At 36.5% G+C, this 21874-nt stretch overlaps 1 protein-coding gene across 12 annotated transcripts in view; it reads left to right on the forward strand.

Moving 5' to 3' along the window:
- Window positions 1–20848, forward strand: part of FMR1 (fragile X messenger ribonucleoprotein 1) — a 37615-nt gene extending 16767 nt beyond the window's left edge. For 2 of the 12 annotated variants that reach the window (XM_014864779.3, XM_070501898.1), the window contains 11 exons: window positions 864–957; window positions 1043–1159; window positions 3355–3525; window positions 3621–3699; window positions 7458–7567; window positions 8315–8449; window positions 11157–11243; window positions 13744–13939; window positions 15490–15672; window positions 16159–16241; window positions 18412–20848. In XM_014864779.3, coding sequence (XP_014720265.1) covers window positions 864–957; window positions 1043–1159; window positions 3355–3525; window positions 3621–3699; window positions 7458–7567; window positions 8315–8449; window positions 11157–11243; window positions 13744–13939; window positions 15490–15672; window positions 16159–16241; window positions 18412–18573 — 1417 coding nt within the window. In that variant the 3' untranslated portion in view covers window positions 18574–20848. Of the gene's footprint in view, window positions 1–863; window positions 958–1042; window positions 1160–3354; window positions 3526–3620; window positions 3700–7457; window positions 7568–8314; window positions 8450–11156; window positions 11244–13743; window positions 13940–14659; window positions 14936–15489; window positions 15673–16158; window positions 16242–18411 lie in introns of those variants that run through there. The other 10 variants (XM_014864781.3, XM_070501900.1, XM_014864780.3 and 7 more) reach the window with 6 other exon arrangements.
- The last annotated feature ends 1026 nt before the right edge of the window (window positions 20849–21874 follow it).

Below are 21874 nucleotides of genomic sequence, written 5' to 3' on the forward strand. Positions count from 1 at the left end.
TGGCTAGATACGTGGCTCATGTACATTTGTTTTCTAAAATTAACTTTGTTCATAGAATTTTAAGATTTTGAAAGTGATTAATAAGATTTTCTGTCATAAGTCACAAATCAAATTCTAGACAATGAAGATTTCTCCAGATTTTTTTCCCTTTTAACTAATATTTTCAGAGAAATGTGTAGTAAGAAGAGCTAAAGAAGCTTCAAAAGGTCATCTCTGTCGTATAATCCTTAATCTGGAGTAACGCTTAAAGACTTTAGATAAGAGATTGCTTTTGGAAGATTTCATCCAGGGGATATAATAATGTTGATTTGGAATGTCACTTTAGATAAACATTAACTTGCAGTTCAGAATACATAGAAATTCTGCTTTTTGATTGTAGAATTGTGTATGTGTGTACATCTTTGTGCCTTCTGATTCATATACTTCTTCTCTCCCTTAAATTGGTCAGCAGTTTTTCTTTAGAAAAGAAACAACAAAACAAAATCGGGTAACCTGTAGCTATCCCCAAAAGTTTTCAGCAGTTGATTCAAGAAAATTACTGACTTGTCTTACTTGTAACTGAAATCAGAAAGCCTGCAGGGGAGAGTAGCTCAGCTAAATATGTGATCTAAGACCACCAGGAATCCCTCAAGAGCATAACTTTTTTTTCCTTTCTCTGTACTCTCAAATTCTTGATTGGGCTAAGTATTTTAGAGATAGACAGCAAAGGAACTAAAGTTTTAAATGGATATAGCGTATTTTGCATAAATCAAGTTTAATAGAAATCCATAATTCTTCTAAGTGCAAATCTCTCTGCGTATATTTATGCCAGTAGTTGGTATCATTCATCTTAACTTCACAATACATATTCTGTTTATTTCTAGGTGTGCCAAAGAGTCGGCACATAAGGACTTTAAAAAGGCAGTTGGTGCCTTTTCTGTAATTTATGATCCAGAAAATTATCAGCTTGTCATTTTGGTGAGTGTTTTTGAGTTGTCTATTTTGTCGTATCTCATTTGGGGCATTTGCTTTGATAATAATGGTGTGAATTTATATCCTTTAGTCCATCAATGAAGTCACCTCAAAGCGAGCACACATGCTGATTGACATGCACTTTCGGAGTCTGCGCACTAAGCTGTCTCTGATACTGAGAAATGAAGAAGCCAGTAAGCAACTAGAGGTATGAGGCTTTCCCTAGTGCTGCTTGTACGGCTATCTAGAAATGATGTGTGCAGTTACAAAACTTGAGTATGGGCAGCTTGTCCTTTATTTACTATTTCTTAGCAATTCCTTAGATTCTGTATTTTGAAAAATTATACAAAGCATAATCATACTAAAGTTTTTTGTCTGAGGTTTCAGAATTAAGCAGCAGTTTATGTATATTAAGAAACTTCTGGTCAACTCACTTTTTCTAGAAGTTCATCAAAGCTGCTAATAAAATGAGGCAATGCTTCTTCCATATAACATGTTATCATTAAAGTACTAGAGAGTATTTAAATATCTAATCATATTCCTTTCATTATGTATGTTTATCTCTGTTTAAAAGGGTATAGAACTTCTTCATTCTAATTGGTTGTCACTCTTTAAAACTCCTGTCTTCAGATTCCTGCCAGAGGCTATTTCCCTAACTTACTATTTCGTCTCTTAAGGTGCATTTTATCTACTTTTATTAATCCTCCAATAATTTCCATCACCATACATTTATTTTCATTGATAACTATCTAGTACTTCCATCCATTACCATAGAAACTAAATGGATTTTAGTTTAATGTGCCAACTCAAGTATATTACTGTCAGATTCCAGAGTTCCTTATCATTATTCCTTTCATTAGAGGGAAAACACCATGCAGTTGAAATAGTAAAGAAAAAAAAGAGTTCCAAACTGCATTTTAACAGAGAAGGTAGTAAAGTCTTTATTCTTGTAAAACTCTCTGAAACTTGCCACCTTCTAACTTGATGTGTGATTGCTGAACTCTTAGCAGGGGAGGAGACATTGATATCTCCTTTTGCTCTTTGTTTTCCTTATGGCCACAGAGGTCTGTTTAAATTAGTTTTTGCTCTCATTCGTCCTTGATGTCCTTGTGTTCACAAGTTTGTGGTTTCTTTAGCTATTCTCCATAACTTTTAGGTCAGAACAGCCTCCTTACTGTCATTGTGAGTATTATGGAAATATGTTCATATGCCTCTTCTGAAACATCTCATTCTTCTTAAATGATCTATCATACCTTTGACTTACCATTTATCAGTGAATTATCAATGAAAAGAATGAACCAGGTGAATGAACCAGGACTCAAAAAACATGACTTCTTGAAAAGTCCTAGGAATATTTGATACATTTTGTTACTCTAATCTACAAAAAGGATATTATACTTTAAAAATTGTTTGCAGTAGTTACACTCATTCATTCAAATTATCAGATATGTTGAATAATGAGAAACTAGTGTGCATGCCTATCTTTCCTCACTACTAATATTAAAGAGATCCACATATTCAGATAAGAAATTTCCATTTTTCAACATGAGCCACTAATATGTTTGGTTTTCATTAATGGCATGCTAGAACTAAACATTAAATTTTGATAATTCTATTTAAAGAGAGCAATTATCCACAAGTTTGGGGTGTTAGTGTAACTTAGTTCAGTCATTACCGAATATTTGAAAGAATTGATCATACTTGTGGATCCAGATCACAAGGTCTTACAGACTCTGATCTCATTTTAGGTTGCAGGGACATATGTAAGATAAGTTGTAAATCTTTGACACTCTGTAATCATTCAATTAACTTACTGTACCAACAGTTTTTATGATGCCTTTTCTTAGGTTGGGGGATGTGGTGGGAGGCTGTCGTTTTAATGTCATCACTTCATCAGAGGGATGTCTAGACCACAGTATCTAGTGATAAGTTATATAACTAGCACTGTTTCCAGAAAAAAACATATATATACACACCGTAAAAATGAACTGAATACAATTTTCTGTAAAGATGGTATTTAAGAATACTTTTACTTAAATAACATTGAGTCTGTCAGACCCAGTGAGCTGGTTTTTATTTGGGAACATTTGATCTGCTTCTTAATTGTTACATTGTTGATGTCATTGGTTAAGGCAGCCTTGCAAATAGGTTTTCAAAAGTTACCTTGGAAAATTGTCAACAAGCCCTTTCCTGTTAATGAAAATATATCAAATGACATAGACTTTCAGTAACCTAATAAGTACTTATGCCTTGGGAGGTATTTTCTAAAACCTGTTAGTTTCTGACTGAAACTAATTGATAGGCCCCTGATAAACAGGGTCAAGATAATTTACATGGCTGACCTAAATACAGTTGTCTTAATAGTTGATAAAGAATTTTAATCAGATGTGCATTTCTCTTCAGAGTTCAAGGCAACTTGCCTCAAGGTTTCATGAACAATTTATCGTACGAGAAGATCTGATGGGTCTAGCGATTGGTACTCATGGTGCTAATATTCAGCAAGCTAGAAAAGTACCAGGAGTCACAGCTATCGATCTAGATGAAGACACCTGCACATTTCATATTTATGGAGAGGTAAATATTTTACTAAATAGGTTTTTTTCCTAAAATAAAACCAGTATTTCAGATGGCTCATCTTTTGTCTTAAATCTCCTCCCCCTTTTTATTAGGATCAAGATGCAGTGAAAAAGGCCAGAAGCTTCCTTGAATTTGCTGAAGATGTCATACAAGTTCCAAGGAACTTAGTAGGTGAGTCAGAAATTGCTGTTGACATCCACTACAAAAACAAAAGTTAGGTAAACAATTTATGCTGGTAGAATTCCATTTTCACTCACTCGAGTGACCATTTAATTGAAGCTTAATCTTTGAAATATGGTGTGTTGCTATGGTGTACAGAAAATATTTGGTAAATGTGATACGCAAAGATTACATATTCGGAAGGTATGCAAATGATACTGCTTTGCTAGTTCAAACCTACTAGTGCCTGGAAGGATAAATTTTGCGCAGCCTCTTTACTGTATATTTTATATATCTTAAAATTAAATATATTTTTTTCAAAATTAAATATATATTTTTTTAAATGAATGACATTTGGGGACCTTGTAATTTGGAGTAGATTAGTATATGATCTCTCTAATGGATCTATAAAATGATAGCATTCTTAATTATCTTGGAGTTGAACATCTGAATGTAAGTTACTTAAATCTAGTAAGTTCCAAAGCTAGAGGTAACACTGAATGTCTGTGGGGCTTTCTGCAACATCGACGGTAATTCTTCGTTTTGACTTGAGTACTGTTTCACGACCATCACCACCACAAGCACCAGCGAATACCTTGGAACCCTTCACCAGTACCTTCACATGCGACAGATGTCTTTAGTAGAACATATTAAAGGAATGTGCGGTTTTGTCAAGAACGCTACATATGTTTTTAATTTATAAATGAAATTGGGACATACTTCCTATGCGTTTTATTTTTTTTCAACTTGACGTCATGACTGATTATGAGAAGTAATGCACGCCCTTTGGAAAGTTTAAAGAAAGAAAATAAGGACTTTCTGTGCATTTTGTTCACGTAGTTTCAGTCCAACTTAGCCTGTTTTGCTGTACTTTTTGTCAGCATAGAATTATAAACATCTTTCTGTGCCATTAAGAAATACTTGGAATAATGTTTTTCTCGCAAAGCAAATTAGTTTGATTGAAGATAAAGTATAAATAGTAGTGAAATAATGTAGAATTATTCACTTGATGTATACTGCAGACAACTAAAGAACACTACTAATGTTATTGAGGTAACTTGCATACCAGTTGTATGTATAGAGAATGTATGTACAGCACTATGCTGATTACCTCAGGGTAAGTGGGATTATGAATGATATTTATTTCCCTCTTACAGTTTGTCAAGCAATTCATTTTATAGTTAGAAAAGTTATTTTAAATTTAGAAGTTCTTATAAAATATAGTCAATAGACACTTTTTTTAGAAATTACCAAATAGAAACTTAGGTGTCAGATTCAGTGGCGTTCCTTCCTGAGATGGCATGATGGTGGGGAAAGTTCTTGGATGCTGGAACTGGATCTAGATTTCAGTCCTACGTCACTTTCTAATAGGTATTCGGCCTTGGGCAACTCACTTAGCTCTCCTTAGTCTTACTTTCCTCAACCCTGAAACAAATGTGATGATAGTGTTCACCTCACAGGGTTGTCGTGATAATTAAATAGAAAGATACAGATAGATAGGGATAGATACAGATATTACCCAAGCTCTGGACATAGGAGGGGACTCGGTAAATGTTAGTTCTCCCTCCTTCCCCTTCTTCAAAACAATTTCATCCAATTCAGTTGAGGGACGTTATAGTCAGATGTCAGTTGGCATTTGGAAATAGCTGTGTAATGTAGAATTGGGTTATTTGCTATGAAAAGTAGATTCTGCCTGTGAACCTGCCTAGAGACAAGAGGGTCCCAGAAGTGACCTTTCACCAGAAAGCCTGCTGAAGTACAATCAGCCTGATTTTTGTTTTGTTTCTAGTTATTAAAGTAAAACAGTTCTGTTTTAGAGATTGTCTGCTCTAACAATGGGAATGTTGGGAGTTTTCGGAAAGTGTTTTTTGTTTGTTTGTTTTTTGAGGAAGACTGGCCCTGAGCTAACATCTGTGCCCATCTTCCTCTACTTTCTATGTGGGACGCCTACCACAGCATGGCTTGCCGAGTGCTGCCACGTCCGCGCTCGGGATCTGAACCGGCTAACCCGGGGCGGCCAAAGTGGAACAGGCACACTTAACCGCTGCGCCACCGGGCTGGCCCGGGAAAGTGTTTTTGTGTAAGATGGTTTGGCAAGGCAGATCTTTAGGGAGATGTCTAATCAGTATTATGTGAGTTTGAGTCCCAAAATATGTTTTACGATCTCATTATTTTTCACAAGATCTCTTTGTGAGAGATTCACGTTCACAAGTATGTACACTGATTTATTTTTCTTTTCTAAAAATTTGCTTGTTTTTCACCCACTTTGGTATTGAGTTGGTTTAATTATTCAATCATCTATAGTTAACACACACTACTTAGGATAGTTAAGTTAAACGTGTTAAACATAAGTTAAACGTGTGCCAAAATCTCATTTTTCTTTTTGCTAATTCGTTGAGACCTTTTTTAAAATCAGCATTAATTCATGAAAATATAAGTGTTAGAGATTAAAAATAAGTTGTGGGAAGACTCCATGGTAACTTCTCTCCTCCCCCAGCCCCTTTTCATTTGAAGAGAAGAGCAGAACTAATTGACGAAAGGACCTAGATCAGGAGTCCTGATTTAGTGGTGTCAGTTCTGTTCCCTGACCACTGACCAGTCGAAAGAGGTTATGGGGGTGAGTGAGGCTGCCGCACACAGCAAGAGTACCAAGGCTATGCTGATGAGAAGAACCACCAGATCCTGTTGTAAGAAGGCTTTCCCTGGGTTCTTATCTAGGTTTGGCTTCCAGTTTTTTCCCCATTCCTGCCTTAGATGAGTTGATGATGATGTGGCAAGTACATGATGCATGTGGCCAGTGCAAAGGTGCTTTTGGGTACCTTGGGAGAGCCTTTGGAATCAGATGTAATTCACATGTAGATTTCTAGAATCAGTAGTTCTTACATTTGTAATGTGATGCTTTACACTAATGGGTGATGGTGGCTGTGACAGCAGTCATTTCCCAGTTAAGTATGTGATTGAATTTTATAAAATGAGGGAAAGAATCGACTGCCTATTCATTACTGGTATTTGAAGTCTTTGGCATTTTAACGGATGTTATTGAATAATACTTAACCTTGAACTGGTTTTAAGCTTTTTTGTTGTGGTTTTGAGTTATCTTAAAATGTGATTTCTTAATCTTTCACTCTGTAGCTAATCCTTCCCCCTTTGATATACTGATATAATTTAGGGGTAGTGCACAGGAGCAATATTGCTAACACACTGGCCTGAAGAATGTACACATCTTTTAGATGGGTGTATGGCTGTTTAGGCCACTCTTAAACTTAGAATATCTTTTATAAATGTGCCACATAAAATTCTAGAAATATTTACTGTGGGCAAAGAAGCAGATTTAAATCAGGTACAGGTAGAATTGAAGTTGTCGAATAAATAAGCAAGTGTATTTTCTGTTGTCTTTCCTTTTCCTTAATTCTTTTCATAGAATTTTGCCAAAAGAGTGATACGCACCACTGTACCAGCAAGTTCAAAGTATACCCTTTTGTGCAAAATAAGAGCCTGTCTTTGAACTGCCTTAAAAATTCAAAATTACCCAATCAGTTGAGTATTCATCCACTCTAATACCTGACCAAAAGAGATTACAGATGACCACCTACTAACTCGGAAAGCCAGTTTGTCTTTTTGAAAAGAGTCTCTGTTTTGGTGTTGAGATTTTATAATTATGTGTGTGCATATATATGTAAAATAAGGTGATAGTTTACAGTGGGGTGTGCTTACCGGTTTGGGGCATGTGTTTTTAAAACCAAACATGAATTATTCATTTCTTAACTTAGGCAAGGTAATAGGCAAAAATGGAAAACTGATTCAGGAGATTGTGGACAAGTCAGGAGTTGTGAGGGTGAGAATTGAGGCCGAAAATGAGAAAAATGTTCCACAAGAAGAGGTATGTTCTGGTGTATTTGTTTCTAGTTTGTCTAATAAAAGTAAACATTTTTTATTGTTTTATTTGACATTAATTTATAGGCCTCTGTAATACACACATAATGTGAATGTAAAAATTCTGATTAGGAGGCATGCCAGTTAACGGTATAGTTGTAGATAATGGCCTCTGTCTAGTCTCCAGTGCTGTGACTTTGGATTAGTCACTTTAACTCCTTTAACGCTTGTTCTCAGTCTTTAAAATGGGGAGTCATAAATATAGAAAAGTGTAAAGCACTTTTCAAATATTACTTAATGTTGCTGACACAGCAAAAATTGGGTTACTGGTTAGGTTGTCTGGCTTTCATCCTTTGGCTTTTTTAGTTTAAGTGTATGTGTGTTTATTTTGTGTGTTGTAAATTTTTATCTGGGCATAACATCTCTTCCCAATCTTTAAATTTTATAATGCTCACTTTTATATTCATGAGTGTGGTAGCAACTTTTAAAGTATTTGTATGGAGTTGGGGAGGTAAGGACCTGCTCTTCTGTAGAATGGTAGGGTTTAAAATAAAATCCCCCCAAATTGCCATAATTTTCACATATTGTCTAACCAACCTCCTTTTGGGAAAGATTCTTTTTGCTGAACTTAAATACTTTGGAGATTTTACTGCGTAATTTTTGCATTTTGTAATTTTGTTTATCAAAACGTTATAATAAGCTAAATAAAGTCTTAAAAGTTGGTCTGTTTTTCTCTTGTGTTTTTTTTACCAAGGAAATTATGCCACCAAATTCCCTACCTTCCAGTAACTCAAGAGTTGGACCTACTCCCTCGGAAGAAAAAAAACATATAGATATAAAGGAAAACAGCACTCATTTTTCTCAGCCTAACAGTACAAAAGTGCAGAGGGTAAGAAATATTTGTCACTTTGAATTATGCTAAAAGTAATTTCTTCAACCCAGATGTCACAATTGGTGTTTCGGGTGTTCTCTCTGGTTAGGCTTATAGGCTACTCATGTTGTGTTTTTTTCAAATCTGATTGCCAGCTTATGAGATATTACAAACCAAAGTGCTGCCTACTTTTCAGCTTATTCACAGTGACAGAACTTATGCTGTAAACATAAACTACAGGGTTGCATTTAATGGTCACTGTCTTCTTTCAAGGGTGGACTTTCATTTTTTCATGCTGTCTCTCTTGAAATTTTGCAGGTTGTAATAGCCCAAAATATACCTTCTGTTATATGCATTAGTTACTACTTAAAGCCATATTTTAGAAACTGGTTTTCAATATTTGACTGAACCTAACTGTTTAGCAGTGGGTTAGAAGCCCTGCAGTGACAGTCCTGCGTTCAGGCTTCTCGGTGTCACTTGTTACAATTAACAACATCACTTGCGTTCCTTATGCTGCTTAGCTGTTAGTGGTTTCATCACTTGTAGCAGGGGAATCCCAGAAACCTGAACTCAAGGTTTGGCAGGTAGGAGAACATTCCTTGAAAAGTACATTTGAATTTTATATTTTAATGTTTATTCCCCTTGTTAAGAAGGACTACACATGACCATCAGGGTTGGGGGATGGTGGGGGAGTGTTTGTGGGTATGTGGATCCATTGCCCTTGGAGAAAGCTCAGATGCCTTCCTGTTGCCTATGAGGCCTTTCTTTCACCGTCACCTGTTGAGTATCATCTCTTAGCAGTCCTCTTCCTTTCATTCTAGAGAGGCTTGAGCCGTACTGAAGCAGAGTTCTCTGAACATGTTATACTCTGTTGCTTCTAGACATGTGCATGTGTTTCCTCCGCCTGGAGCGCTCTTACTTCCTCCAACTTGCCACCTTGCTTTGACCTTACTCCTTGTGCTTTCCTTGTGTACTTGCCTCAGATCCCCTCCCCCTGACTGGCTCAAGAGCCTTTCCCCATTCCGTGCTCCAATATGCTCACCCCTATGGTAGCACTTACTGCGTAGCCATTACTTTTGATCTTTTCAGCCACGTTGTGAGTTCCTTGAGGCCAGGGCCTCCTGCTTGGCCTGTGAGAATTATTTATGGGAAAAATGTTATGACTCACAAGAGATTAAAAGCAAAAATGCCGTTTTATAAAGAGAAATATAACTGCAAGTGGACACCTTGAAAGAGAAGATGTTTTAAAGTTATTTACTCCAAAGTCAATCAAACTGAATCTGTGACATAGGGTTTTAAAGCTTATTTTGTACTGTATGATCCAGAAGGAAGGGTGCAGCATTTCATCATATGATATTTTTGAGAATAATATGGTTAACTGCTTTGTAACAAAGCCAGTTGGGGAAAAAACTCAACAGTCAAAAATGTTTTGAGAAGAAGAGATCTGATTCGCAGACCTGATTATTTTTGTAGTTCATATATTATGCAATGCAAAAAAAAGTCCTTATGAAGCCCACGGATTTTCAGTGGCACCTGGTTTTCAGGTGATCACTGTTACTAGGAAGCAGTGCCTTGCCTACCAGATGAAGGTCAGTCTGCAAGTAGTATTCTTAATTGTTCAGTTTTGTTCCCCATCAATAGCCACGTTCATGTGGAAGGAAAAAGAAAAAGCCTACTCTAGCCACAGATACATTTTAGATGCTGTGTACTGAATGCAAGCAAACAAAGCAGCCCAGCAGTAGCCACACCGATCAGATGAATGCTCTTTTTAATAAAATGATACTTGCTAAAGGGACAGCATCTCGGCTTTTCACACCTAGAAGCTTTGCCTAGAAAATTGTGTTTCCACCTCAAAGCCATTGTACGCTTTTCTTTAGTCACTTGTGAATATCAGTAACCATGTGTACATGTGTATTCTTTCAGTAGCAAGATATTGAACTGTGCTCAACTTTGATGTCGTAATTGCCAGCTATTAGTTTGTACAGCTGGCCTAGGCTTCCCTGTAACTTGTGACTAGATAAAGTTTTTTCCTCATTTATGGTGATGGGCTAGAAGTATATATTTTTAGTATTTTAATATAATAAAATAGTACCACAGAGAGAAGATCGAACTTTTCTTATGATTCAGCCTTTTGTAATTTTCAGAATACATTATTGAAATGTATTGAAATGCTAAATTTTATACTTATGGATGTGCCTGTTTTTTTTTTTCTTGTCAGAATACTGAATGCATTTTAATTTATCCTAGTTCTTTTTGTTTGTATTTTGTTTGTATTCTGTTGACTTGGTTAGCAAAATTGATTTTAGTTGTCACTCTTGTACCCTAGTATCTAATTTTGAATTACTTTTTAAAGAATTTGATCTAGATAAAACCTGTAGTAAATGATTTAGAGTATTTGAACGTATTAATTTTGTTTGTACATCTCATGTTAAAGCTTGTATAATTTTGAATTACATAATCTGTGACTTTGCCAACATTTAATAGTAGTGTTTAAAACATAACATGATGCGTTTAAGGGGTTGTTATATTGATCTGTCCTTATTCACAGTAAATGTACAAAATATACCAACTATTGTTGTTTTCGTGTATTGATTTATATTTTCAGCAAACATTTGTGTATCTACTGTTTGTCAGACCCTGAGCTAGAGATTTAGTCATTATTTGCATTTTTTCGCATTAATCCCTCATTAATTTTATAGAATCATTGTTACCATTTCTTTTTCAGGGTATGGTACCATTTGTTTTTGTGGGAACAAAGGACAGCATCGCTAATGCCACTGTTCTTTTGGATTATCACCTGAACTATTTAAAGGTGAGAATAGGAAGAACCTTAACTTCTAATCCTTTTGCACTAAAATATAAAAACTCCATAATAAATCTGTCAGCAGTTAAGATTCATTCTGTACGTTACAATGAAAGACCTATAAAAGATAATAAAGAAAATACTTTGTTTAGCTTACTATATTCCTTCTGAAAACTCAAGTCAGTTTTTCATCATTATAAATTTAAGGACCAATATTCCAGTTCTCAGTAAATTCCCTCGTTTCCCAGTATTCTTCTGAAGCCTTACACTCAATTTAGGTAATCCTTTACATAGCCTTGTCATCCAGTTGATCCTTTCTAGCCTTTGTGAGTTTTTTCCAGGCCAAATTTTGTATCTGTAACACTTGCCTTTGTTGTCTCTCTTTTGTCATTTGTCAAGGAAATCCCAGCGTTTCATGAAGTCCTCTGTTTAAATGTTTACCCTTCATATTTTTCTCTATACTCTGTGGTAGAAAATAGAAACAATTTGTGTCTTCTTATAAATGCTCATTTTAGCCAGTGTTTGTGTGGTTATGCCTCCTCTAGATTGCAAGCTGGAAAGCAGGAACCAGGAGGCTACAAAGTACAGTGGGAATAGCACTGGATTGGCAATCCAGCAGTTTGCTTCTAGTCTCTCTTCTGCCAGGAGCTGGCTATGTGACTTTAGGCAAGTCACTTCCCTAGACTGGATGCTTTTGAAAATTCCCTTTGGCCAAAATGTTCTATAGTTCAATGAAATGGAATCTTATCCTTGTCCCTTTTATAATTTCTTCTTTATATACATATGTATCAAGATTATAATGTAACTGGCACTAAACAGTATTTGAAAAATAGTCCAACTTTATTTATTTATGATGCTATCTTAATTTTTTGCTGAAATAAATAAAATTGAACAATTTCTACTTGTATACAAATAAGAAAGAAAAGTACAATAGCTAGGCATTTCATTCATTCTTGTGGTGCTCAGTTAATCTTTGCAAGTGTGAAGGTTTCATCCAGCAAGGTTCGCATTGGTAGGATACCCCATTGATTTGCTTATTTGTCTTTGTTTTTAAAATGTGTTTTATGTGTTATCTTTCGTATGTGTTTTTCTCCATATTTTTTGCTTAGATAATTATGAAGACCATCCTGGAGAGTTAGGATTGCACTGTATCAGTCCCTTGTTCTTTTGACTAATGTTCTCTCTTAGATCTTTTGATTGATTCTTCACATTTGAGTATCTTTTTTGGTCATCAGTAGCTGTCCTGTTGCCATTCTTTCCATCACCAGATCTTCCCTTGATTGGGCCTGGCATCTCTCACCAAAAGGAGACTGCTTTGCCCCACAGGGAGACCTGGAGTACCATTCTGTTTTGCAAGACATACCCGTTCCATGAACTATAACTGTACTTTTGGCGTAATCCACTCACTTAGCTACAGGCTCTCCTTTGCTCAAGTCCTTTGTAAAACAGAAATTTTGCCTCAGAGCACTGATGAAACTCATCTAGATCCTTACCTGCCCTTTCTCTTCCAGAAGCTGCCACGACCAAGATTTTAGGAACTTAGCTTTGCAGGGACTTCTCCATGACTGTTCATGTAGACAGTCCCTATGATGGCCTCTGCTTGACTGAGACACCCAGTACTACTGTAGTTATGGATCCACTTCCCTCTAGCCAGTAAATGAGATGTCTGTGGGTCCTTTGCAAGGACAAGGGTTAGAATTGAGGCTTCATCTGGATTTGACAGAACCCAACATATTGGAAGCACTGTGTGTAAGGGTCTCTCAGTGGACCCCAGGTGTATTTTTGATCAACTGAATTTATACTGTTTGTCATACTTGTTCTAGCAGAGTTGTAGTCTGTAAGAGGTTTTCAAGGCGTGATGGAGGACCTAACTTTTTTGGTCAGCTATTAAATAGTCCCCTGCCATATAAAGAATATGAGCATTTTCAGTTTGTTAAAAATAGTTGTTCCTTCATTGTATAATCATATCCAAAGACCTGCTGTAGTATATATATGTTCTTTGAAAACAGAAGATGGCCCAAACTCAATGCTTTGTAAATTAAGATACTAACTGGCAAATCTGTTTCAGTTAAGATTATTTACACTGTGTGATTTTTAAGGTCAGCTGGTAAACCTTAAATGTCATTTATCTGTATTCATACATTTTAGAGTTGTTTTATTCAATATCCTATCATCAAGAAGTCCCAAAATGAGTATGTCTGTGCCTTAGCAGATTCTATTGGATAATAGTACCAGGTCAAACAACTTTAAATTCTATTCAGTATCATTTTAATGCTGAGTATTTTTGTTATATCTCTAATTCTGGACATCAATAATCTGTTATCTATAGTAATTTTCTTTTTAAGGAGACCATTCAATTTCCTGATGATTCTGTGTAACAGTGTTTACTGTAAATTTAGAACTGAAATTGAAATATTTCCAGTATACTTTTTATCTGATGAAAAGGAGAAAGGTATTATTAAGTAAAATGTCAAATTATTTTTACTGTTATCTTGTATATTTTAAATAGGAAGTAGACCAGTTGCGTTTGGAGAGATTACAAATTGATGAGCAGTTGCGACAGATTGGAGCTAGTTCTAGACCACCACCAAATCGTACAGATAAGGAAAAAGGCTATGTGACTGATGATGGTCAAGGAATGGGTCGAGGTAGTAGACCTTACAGAAATAGGGGGCACGGCAGACGCGGTCCTGGATATACTTCAGGTACAAACTAAGCATTTTACTCAGTAACTTTATCTGTTCCTAGACTTAATAGCTGCTAATCTCTAATATTCATTAGAACCCCATTATAACAATTTCTCACTACATGGTTTCCAATTCACAGTGGGTCAAATTGTGTTGCAAGAGACATATAGAGTAAAAACCTAATCATAACACATAGAGTTCACAGGGCAGGTGTGAGTTCTGTCCACATTCTGGCTGGGGGTAAATCTGCTTAAGCCTTTGTGTGTTGATGACTTTCTTAAGGCCTTTCCTGATTTTCCTACTGTATAGCCAAAACCTTTTTATTTGTGTACTATGGCTCATTTTTTGTCAGACATGTGCTGGTCATACTTGCTGGATGGACTGTGTAAATCAGGGGTCTGCATTCTGTGGCTCATAAGGTGATTTTGAGTGGCATGGCCAAAGTCAGCCCTAGGCACAGTCAAGAAGTAGGCGAAGTTTCTCTTTGCCTTCCCAGCTGTTCTGTCAGTGCTGCTTTCTTCTCTCCCACTACCTTTCACTGAACGCTATCCCCACCTGCCAGTACCCACTGTCTTTCTTGCTCAACTGTGTATCTACTATGTAACTTGCTAATGATGGTATAAGGTATAATCCATCTCACAAATATTTGCATTTCAAAAAGGAACTCTTTAAAGATGGAAAAGCCTTCAAGATCCACAGGAATGAAGCTATAATGGTGAAGCTATAATTGGTCATTAGCTCCAACAGAGGAAGAGAGAGGTAGTAGAGTTGATGTTCTGGAGTGGGGGAGAGACACACCTACTCCTAAGGCCAACCTTGAACCTCACCCCTCACCCCTCCCAACAGTCTGTTCTTTTTGCTGGTGAAGTCCCACCTCACCATGGAACTCTTTTTTTTTTCCCCACTCCCATCCCCTTTGTCATTAACCCACCCCCTCAGGCATAACGAGTTTCTTATAATAATTCCTGTATTAATGATCAGTTATTCCAACAGGAGTGGGAGGGAAGGTTATGGAGCAAGCATCAGGCACGCACATACCCCTTCAGCTGGGTCCAGTCCCTCATCCCACAAGAGATCCTGCCCTGAGACAGTTGCCATGGTGGCCTTCTTTGCCACCCTCTCAGAGGTGACCAAAATGTGTGCAATCCCCTCTGTCCCTGGGCCAAGCCTTGTTAAAAGGAACTCTCTTTATAGAGGTTTTGCTTATCAAGGAACAGTATGTAACTGTTGTAGACAGCTTTCCCTCAGAGGGCGCAGATGTGTAAAGGAGCACAGCTGTTTAGTGACGTGGCGCACTCAGGGTAGAACTTAGATGGCTGCTGAAATACCTTGTGTTGTTTTAAAGATAACCAAAAATGTTTAAAACCAAAATTACCTCAAATATTCTGAAACCCTTTATTTTGAATTTAAGATAATTTGTTTTACAAAATGGAAAGTAATAATACTTTTTGGTGGGCTTATAAATTGGGAAGAGTATTGGATTACCCCTGAAACGTCTCTGGAAGCTTCTGTTAACCTAACTTTTTTTTTAAGTCGGACAATGGTATATAACTTTTAACTCTCGATAGGAACTAATTCTGAAGCATCAAATGCTTCTGAAACAGAATCTGACCACAGAGATGAACTCAGTGATTGGTCATTAGCTCCAACAGAGGAAGAGAGGGAGAACTTCCTGCGCAGAGGAGACGGACGACGGCGTGGCGGGGGAGGAAGAGGCCAGGGAGGAAGAGGACGTGGAGGCGGCTTCAAAGGTACAGAGGTTTTCATTTATTCAGGAATAAAGGTGAGTTGTAACAACTGTCTGAAGTTCTGTGAAAAATCTTGGTGATTCAATGCTGTATTACTAAGACCCTGTTTCTTCTGTTTTAAACTGGTCACCATGGGAAAGGCTCAGCCTTTCATTCGTACAGTGGTTAACAGGATATTAGACACCCTTCCTTATGGTTCATGTAGAAGATATGAATGAACACTGATAACCAGTTCAGCTGCTTTGGGGATTCTAACCATGACATCTGATCATTAGCTCAGGTTGATCTGTAACACAGTTGATGCAGAATTGTAATGCCTTCTTGTAGCATGCTAGATTATTAACCATTATGTAACTGGAATCACTAGGTTGTTGATTATATATTAGATTCTGTGGTTGGTCTAAATAGATTGAGGATGTGGGAATAAAGAACTTCCACTAAGCCTGTCAGAATCAGTGACTGTTGAACTTTGTGAAAATGTCCTTGTAGGGAATGATGATCACTCCCGAACAGATAACCGTCCACGTAATCCAAGAGAGGCTAAAGGAAGAACAGCAGATGGATCCCTCCAGGTAAACCTCTGTGCCTCTTTTTATCTCAGTTGTTTGAATTACGGTACTTTGAGATTTATGAGTTTATTTTACTTTATTTTAAAACATGTTCAAAGGTTCTGAATTTGGTATATGTGAAATATGTTCCTTTCAACGTTACAATTGTGGGCAATCTTAGTCCTTTGTAACAAGTATACAAGGAAGATTTCTATAGAGAATATGCAGTCTGAGTATATGTGAAGACTTCGACAGTCACATTATGACTTCAGTACCACATTGGTGGTTGCCCCCGATTCCCCAAGAAAGAGAACATTCTGGAATGTACTGTGAGAATGATCTGAGTAGGCCCTGTGGGGCCCTCCTCCCCTGAGTTGCAGGGATGGGGTGTCCTCTTTGAGTGGAAAGTAAGGAAAAGAAGGTGTCTATCTCATGGGTAGTAATCGTGATAGGCAGGACTGATGAAACTCAGCTAGTACATGCTGAGTCAGTCAGCTGCTTGTTTACAGCCAGCCTCTGTTCTCAATTGGTCATCACCTGTGCTGAACCCATTGTTAAATCATTTTTAAAATTACACCTGAGTATGTCCAGGTACCTTCGCTAAGTACTTTGTGTATGTGTTATGTCATTTACTCCTCCAGTAACCCCAAGGTAAGTAGTTTTACTGTTCTGTTTCATAGATGAGTAAACTGAAGCTTAGAAACATTCAGTCTTTTGTCCATAGTCCTTTGACTATGTAGTCACATAGTTAGCATATGGTGGAGTGATGTTGGAACACTGGTGACTGATTCCCAGAAGCCATGTTCTCTTCTTCTTTAACTCTTAATTCTTAATACAAGTATTCAGGCTTCCTTCTTGGCTATGGAGTGGTTTGGAACCAACATCCAAGATTAGTGAGAGATACTTCTTTAGAGCAGAAACTTCATGACAGAATATTCCTTAGAATCCCTAGCAGTTGTAAGTAGGTGTTAACTACTGGCGGGTTCTTAAGGACCAGCATAGAAAAGACATTAGACTTAGATAAAGAGATTGATGAAATAATGTACATACATGTGCTTTACAAAGATGTGAGGCATTTATGTCCCAGTTTTATAATTCCCCACTTAAACTGACATGTTTGATGAACTTGGCAATCTAATCGCATTGGTTAAAAAAGATACATATTTATAATTAAAATGGAATACCAAATAAAAAGGTGGTGTGTTCTATGTAAGTATGAAAATAGATCTGAATCAAAGCACTGAACCCTTGACAACCAAACATTTGTAAGACGCACCCAGACCCAACACTTAAATACACTTTGAAATTACAGTGAACCATTTTGGGATATACATAGCATTTGTACTTGAAGCAGATCAATATTTGTAGTTGTGTTAGGCCCATTGGTCAGTGTTATTTTTCTTTTGTACAGCATCTGGAATTCTGTTAGCAGTGTTTAAGTGTTCGGTGTTGGCACTTAAAATGTTGTATAAATCTTAAGAATTTTTTATAAATTGCATTCATCTTTACACTCTTCCTGGGATTCCAGCCTTTCCACACGTTAGTTTCTTCAGATTTCCCTCTACCATCCTTATTCTTGAGAGTTCAAGTTGTATGATCATCCGACTTGCCTTACTGAAATGCGAGCTACTAGAAACTAACACTTATTTTCTGCTGGGAGACATTGGGAGCTCTCTTTATAGAGAGACTTAATCATACCCATGATAGATACAAAGCTGTCAACTGAAGGCTAGTTAATAAGTGAGTTGGTTGAGTTCTTATCCTGGTAAGGTTGGAATAGGAAGACATTATGTCTCTCCTCTTTGGTTTAACAGTCTTTGAAGAATAACCCATTCTTTTGAATTCTAGTATTATAATCATGTATATCTTGTAATCAGAATAATAGCAATTCATTGTAAATATTTGTTTCTCACTGTTTTATTCTGCTTAGAAGAAGACACGGTAGGATTGTGAGTTTTTGTCTAACTTTGGACGCAGTGAGATGACCAGTGTGCTCCAGTTGAAGAAGAGTGTTTTAAAATCAAACCAAATAAAGATCTTGCCTGACCTTAATTTCTTGCACTCTTTCTATTCTCACCTCCATTTCCCCATTTAACATGTGGAATTTACACTTCAGGCTTAAATTTCTTGTCAGGCCAATTACAGATTACAATAGGATATGGTCTGTGTATATAACAACTATAACTTGTTTTAGATCAGAGTTGACTGCAATAATGAAAGGAGTGTCCACACTAAAACATTACAGAATACCTCCAGTGAAGGTAATCGGCTGCGCACGGGTAAAGATCGTAACCAGAAGAAGGAAAAGCCAGACAGCGTGGATGGTCAGCAACCACTTGTGAATGGAGTACCCTAAACTGCATAATTCTGAAGTTATATTTCCTATACCATTTCCATAATTCTTATTCCATATTAGAAAACTTTGTTAGGCCAAAGACAAATAGTAGGCAAGATGGCACAGGGCATGAAATGAACACAAATTCTGTTAAGAAATTTTTTTTTCTTTGGTATTGACCATAAGCAACAATTTTCAGATTTGCACAAAAAGATCTTGAAATTTTGAAACATTACTTTTAAGTATACTTAGCACTTCAGGAAAGGATTTTAGTTTGGTTTATTTTTTAAAGTACTGAGCAGTGATGTCTTTTGTTAATTTGGACCATTTTCCTGCACTGGGTGATAACTCACCGGTATATTTCAGTTTTTCTGAATAAATAGCACTTATGGTAATCATGTTAGACTTCTGTTTTCAGTATCATGTAAAAGTCTATAAAATACTGTGTCATTTCACGTCCTGTGTCAGTTTATGTTTTGGTCCACTTTTCCAGTATTTTAGTGGACCCTGAGATGTGTGTGATGTGACGTTTGTCATTTTCATTAGCAAAAAAAAAAAAGTTGTATGATCTGTGCCTTTTTTATATCTTGGCAGGTAGGAATATTATATTTGGATGCAGAGTTCAGGGAAGATAAGTTGGAAACACTAAATGTTAAAGATGTAGCAAACCCTGTCAAACATTAGTACTTCATAGAGGAATGCATGCTTTCCATATTTTTTCCTTACATAAACATCAGGTTAGGCAGTAAAGAATAGGACTTGTTTTTGTTTTTGTTTTGTTGCACTGAAGTTTGACAAATAGTGTTATTGAGAGGGATGTGTAATGTTTCTGTATAGACAGGAGAAGAAATAACTATCTTTTCATTTGAGAGAGGCTGAAACGTTTTCAGCTAGGAACAAACCTTCCTGGTCGAGTTAGAAGGATATGCCTGCTCTTTGGCCTGATGACCAATTTTAACTTAGAGCCTTTTTTATTTTGTCCTCCCCAAGTTTCGTGAAGTTTTTCATATTTTAGTTTCAGGCTTATTTCGGGGAAATAGGAAGGTCATTTCCACGTGTGCATAATAATCCTGTGAAGTACAGGTACTTTGTCTAAGAAACATTTGAAGCAGGTTAAATGTTTTATAAACTATAAATTTAAGGTCTAATGTATAAGCAGAATTGGAAAGCAGACTAGGATTGGTTAACAAATACTACTTTTTTTTTCTTTTGTTTTTTGACATGTTGGGTTTTGGTTTTGTCTTTTTTTTTTTAATGAATGAAATTTACTGAGGAAAAATATGTGAAGGACCTTCACTCTGAGATGTTATATTTTTCTTAAAAAATAACTCCGAGTAGGGGGACCACTGAATCTGTACAGAGCCGTATGAACCCAAGTTCTGCCTCTGATGTATCTTGTGAGTTTGTTTCTTTGAATTTTCATTTTACAGTTACTTTTCCTTGCATACAAATAAGCGTATAAAAATGGCAACAAACTGCACATGATTTCAAGAATATTAAAAAGTCTTTTGAAAGTATTGCCAAACATTAATGTTGATTTCTAGTTATTTATTCTGGGAATGTATAGTATTTGAAAACAGAAATTGGTACCTTGCACACATCATCTGTAAGCTGTTTGGTTTAAAATACTGTAGATAATTAACCAAGGTAGAATGACCTTGTAATGTAACTGCTCTTGGGCAATATTCTCTGTACATATTAGCGACAACAGATTGGATTTTATGTTGACATTTGTTTGGTTATAGTGCAATATATTTTGTATGCAAGCAGTTTCAATAAAGTTTGATCTTCCTCTGCTAAATTGATGTTGATGCAATCCTTACAAATGATTGCTTTTAAAATTTTAAGATAGGAAAAGAAATCTATAGAAAATGTTCTGTTACAAAATGTAACTGTTACCATTGGAAATTTCACATGTCGTAGGAAGTTAGCCGTTATCTACCAACTTTCAAGAACTTGATCTTGTTTAATAAGGTGAAAAAATCAACAAAATGGTACAAAAGCACTTTGTGCCATTCCAATATGCACTAAGTCTCTTTTTTACAAAGGCTGAATTCAGCAAGGCGCTAACTTGCTTAAATGTGAATTACTAACTTCTAAAACTGTAATTTGATTCCCATGTTTTCAAATGGAGTTGGAGTTGATTCATATTACAATATTTGTGTGCTAAACGTGTATGTTTTTCAGTTCAAAGTCATGATGTTTTTAAAATCTTATTAAAGTTTCAAAAGTCTGAAGATTGTTTATCTAGATGTAAATTTTTATTAAAAAGTTGCACTTATGAAAAAGCAAAAAATTAGTCTGACAGATGTTTGCTCCTGGTCTTAAATTTCTAAATATAACAAAAATTAATGATATGTGGGGGGAAAGTTATTTATCATGCAAAGCATATATGCCTTGCAAATAATCTTTTCTGTACCCTAAAAAAGCAAAACCTTAGATATTTGAAAAAAATTCTCCATGTTCCCCGTTAAAAGATTTCAACACATTAATTACATAGGATGCCACTAAACCATATTAAACACATACTCCTGTCTGTGCGCACATGAACATCCCCTGCTGTTTGGAAAATAGTAAATGTGTCTGTGTACTTACAGAAAAAAACACTTCTGATGTCAGTATCTCAGTAATAAAATAAATGACAGGTTTGTAGGTAGAATGCACCTGAATTGGCTATTGTGGTCACTTCAAGGAACTCTGGCACAGCCTAGAAAAAAACGATAGAAATGGAGAGGTGACAGTGTCCAAGTTCTACCCAGTGTTAGAATCCAAAATGATCCAGTGATGCTGGAAAGTCTCCTGTATGTTGATGGGTATGTTTTTTGTTTTTCTCAGAAAAATCCATCTTTTTCTGCTTTTCTAGTTTTTCATGTTGGTAACTTTTTTGGTTCTCTGCTACGCATTCTGCCTAGTTCTGTGCTCTTCCTGAGGCCAAAGAGCTGAGCACAGTCCATTAGAGGTGGTAGGTAGAAATGATCCTCAAGTAACTTGGTTGGTTTTACGGTAGTTTTCAGTGCTACGCATGAACAGCCTGTTGGCAGCAGTGAACTTGAGGCTCACCTTGGCTCACCCAGGCATTTCTCTCATGATCATGATCTTACAGCTCCTGGTGGTTAGGAGTATAGAGTCTTAAGAGTCAATACACTGATTTGGTCCCTATTGAGCCAGTTTGTTTCCTGGGCATAAATAGCATCTTTCCCTCATGACCCTCTGATGCCTCCGATAACCGGTTCCTCTGAAATAGCCATTACCGGGTTGCTAGTCCTGATTGCTCAGAAGGCTTGACGGTTACCAGTATTTAAATCTTGAGCATCTTTTCCTC

This window comes from Equus asinus, chromosome X (assembly GCF_041296235.1).
Source record: "Equus asinus isolate D_3611 breed Donkey chromosome X, EquAss-T2T_v2, whole genome shotgun sequence".
Taxonomy (NCBI): Eukaryota; Metazoa; Chordata; class Mammalia; order Perissodactyla; family Equidae; genus Equus; species Equus asinus.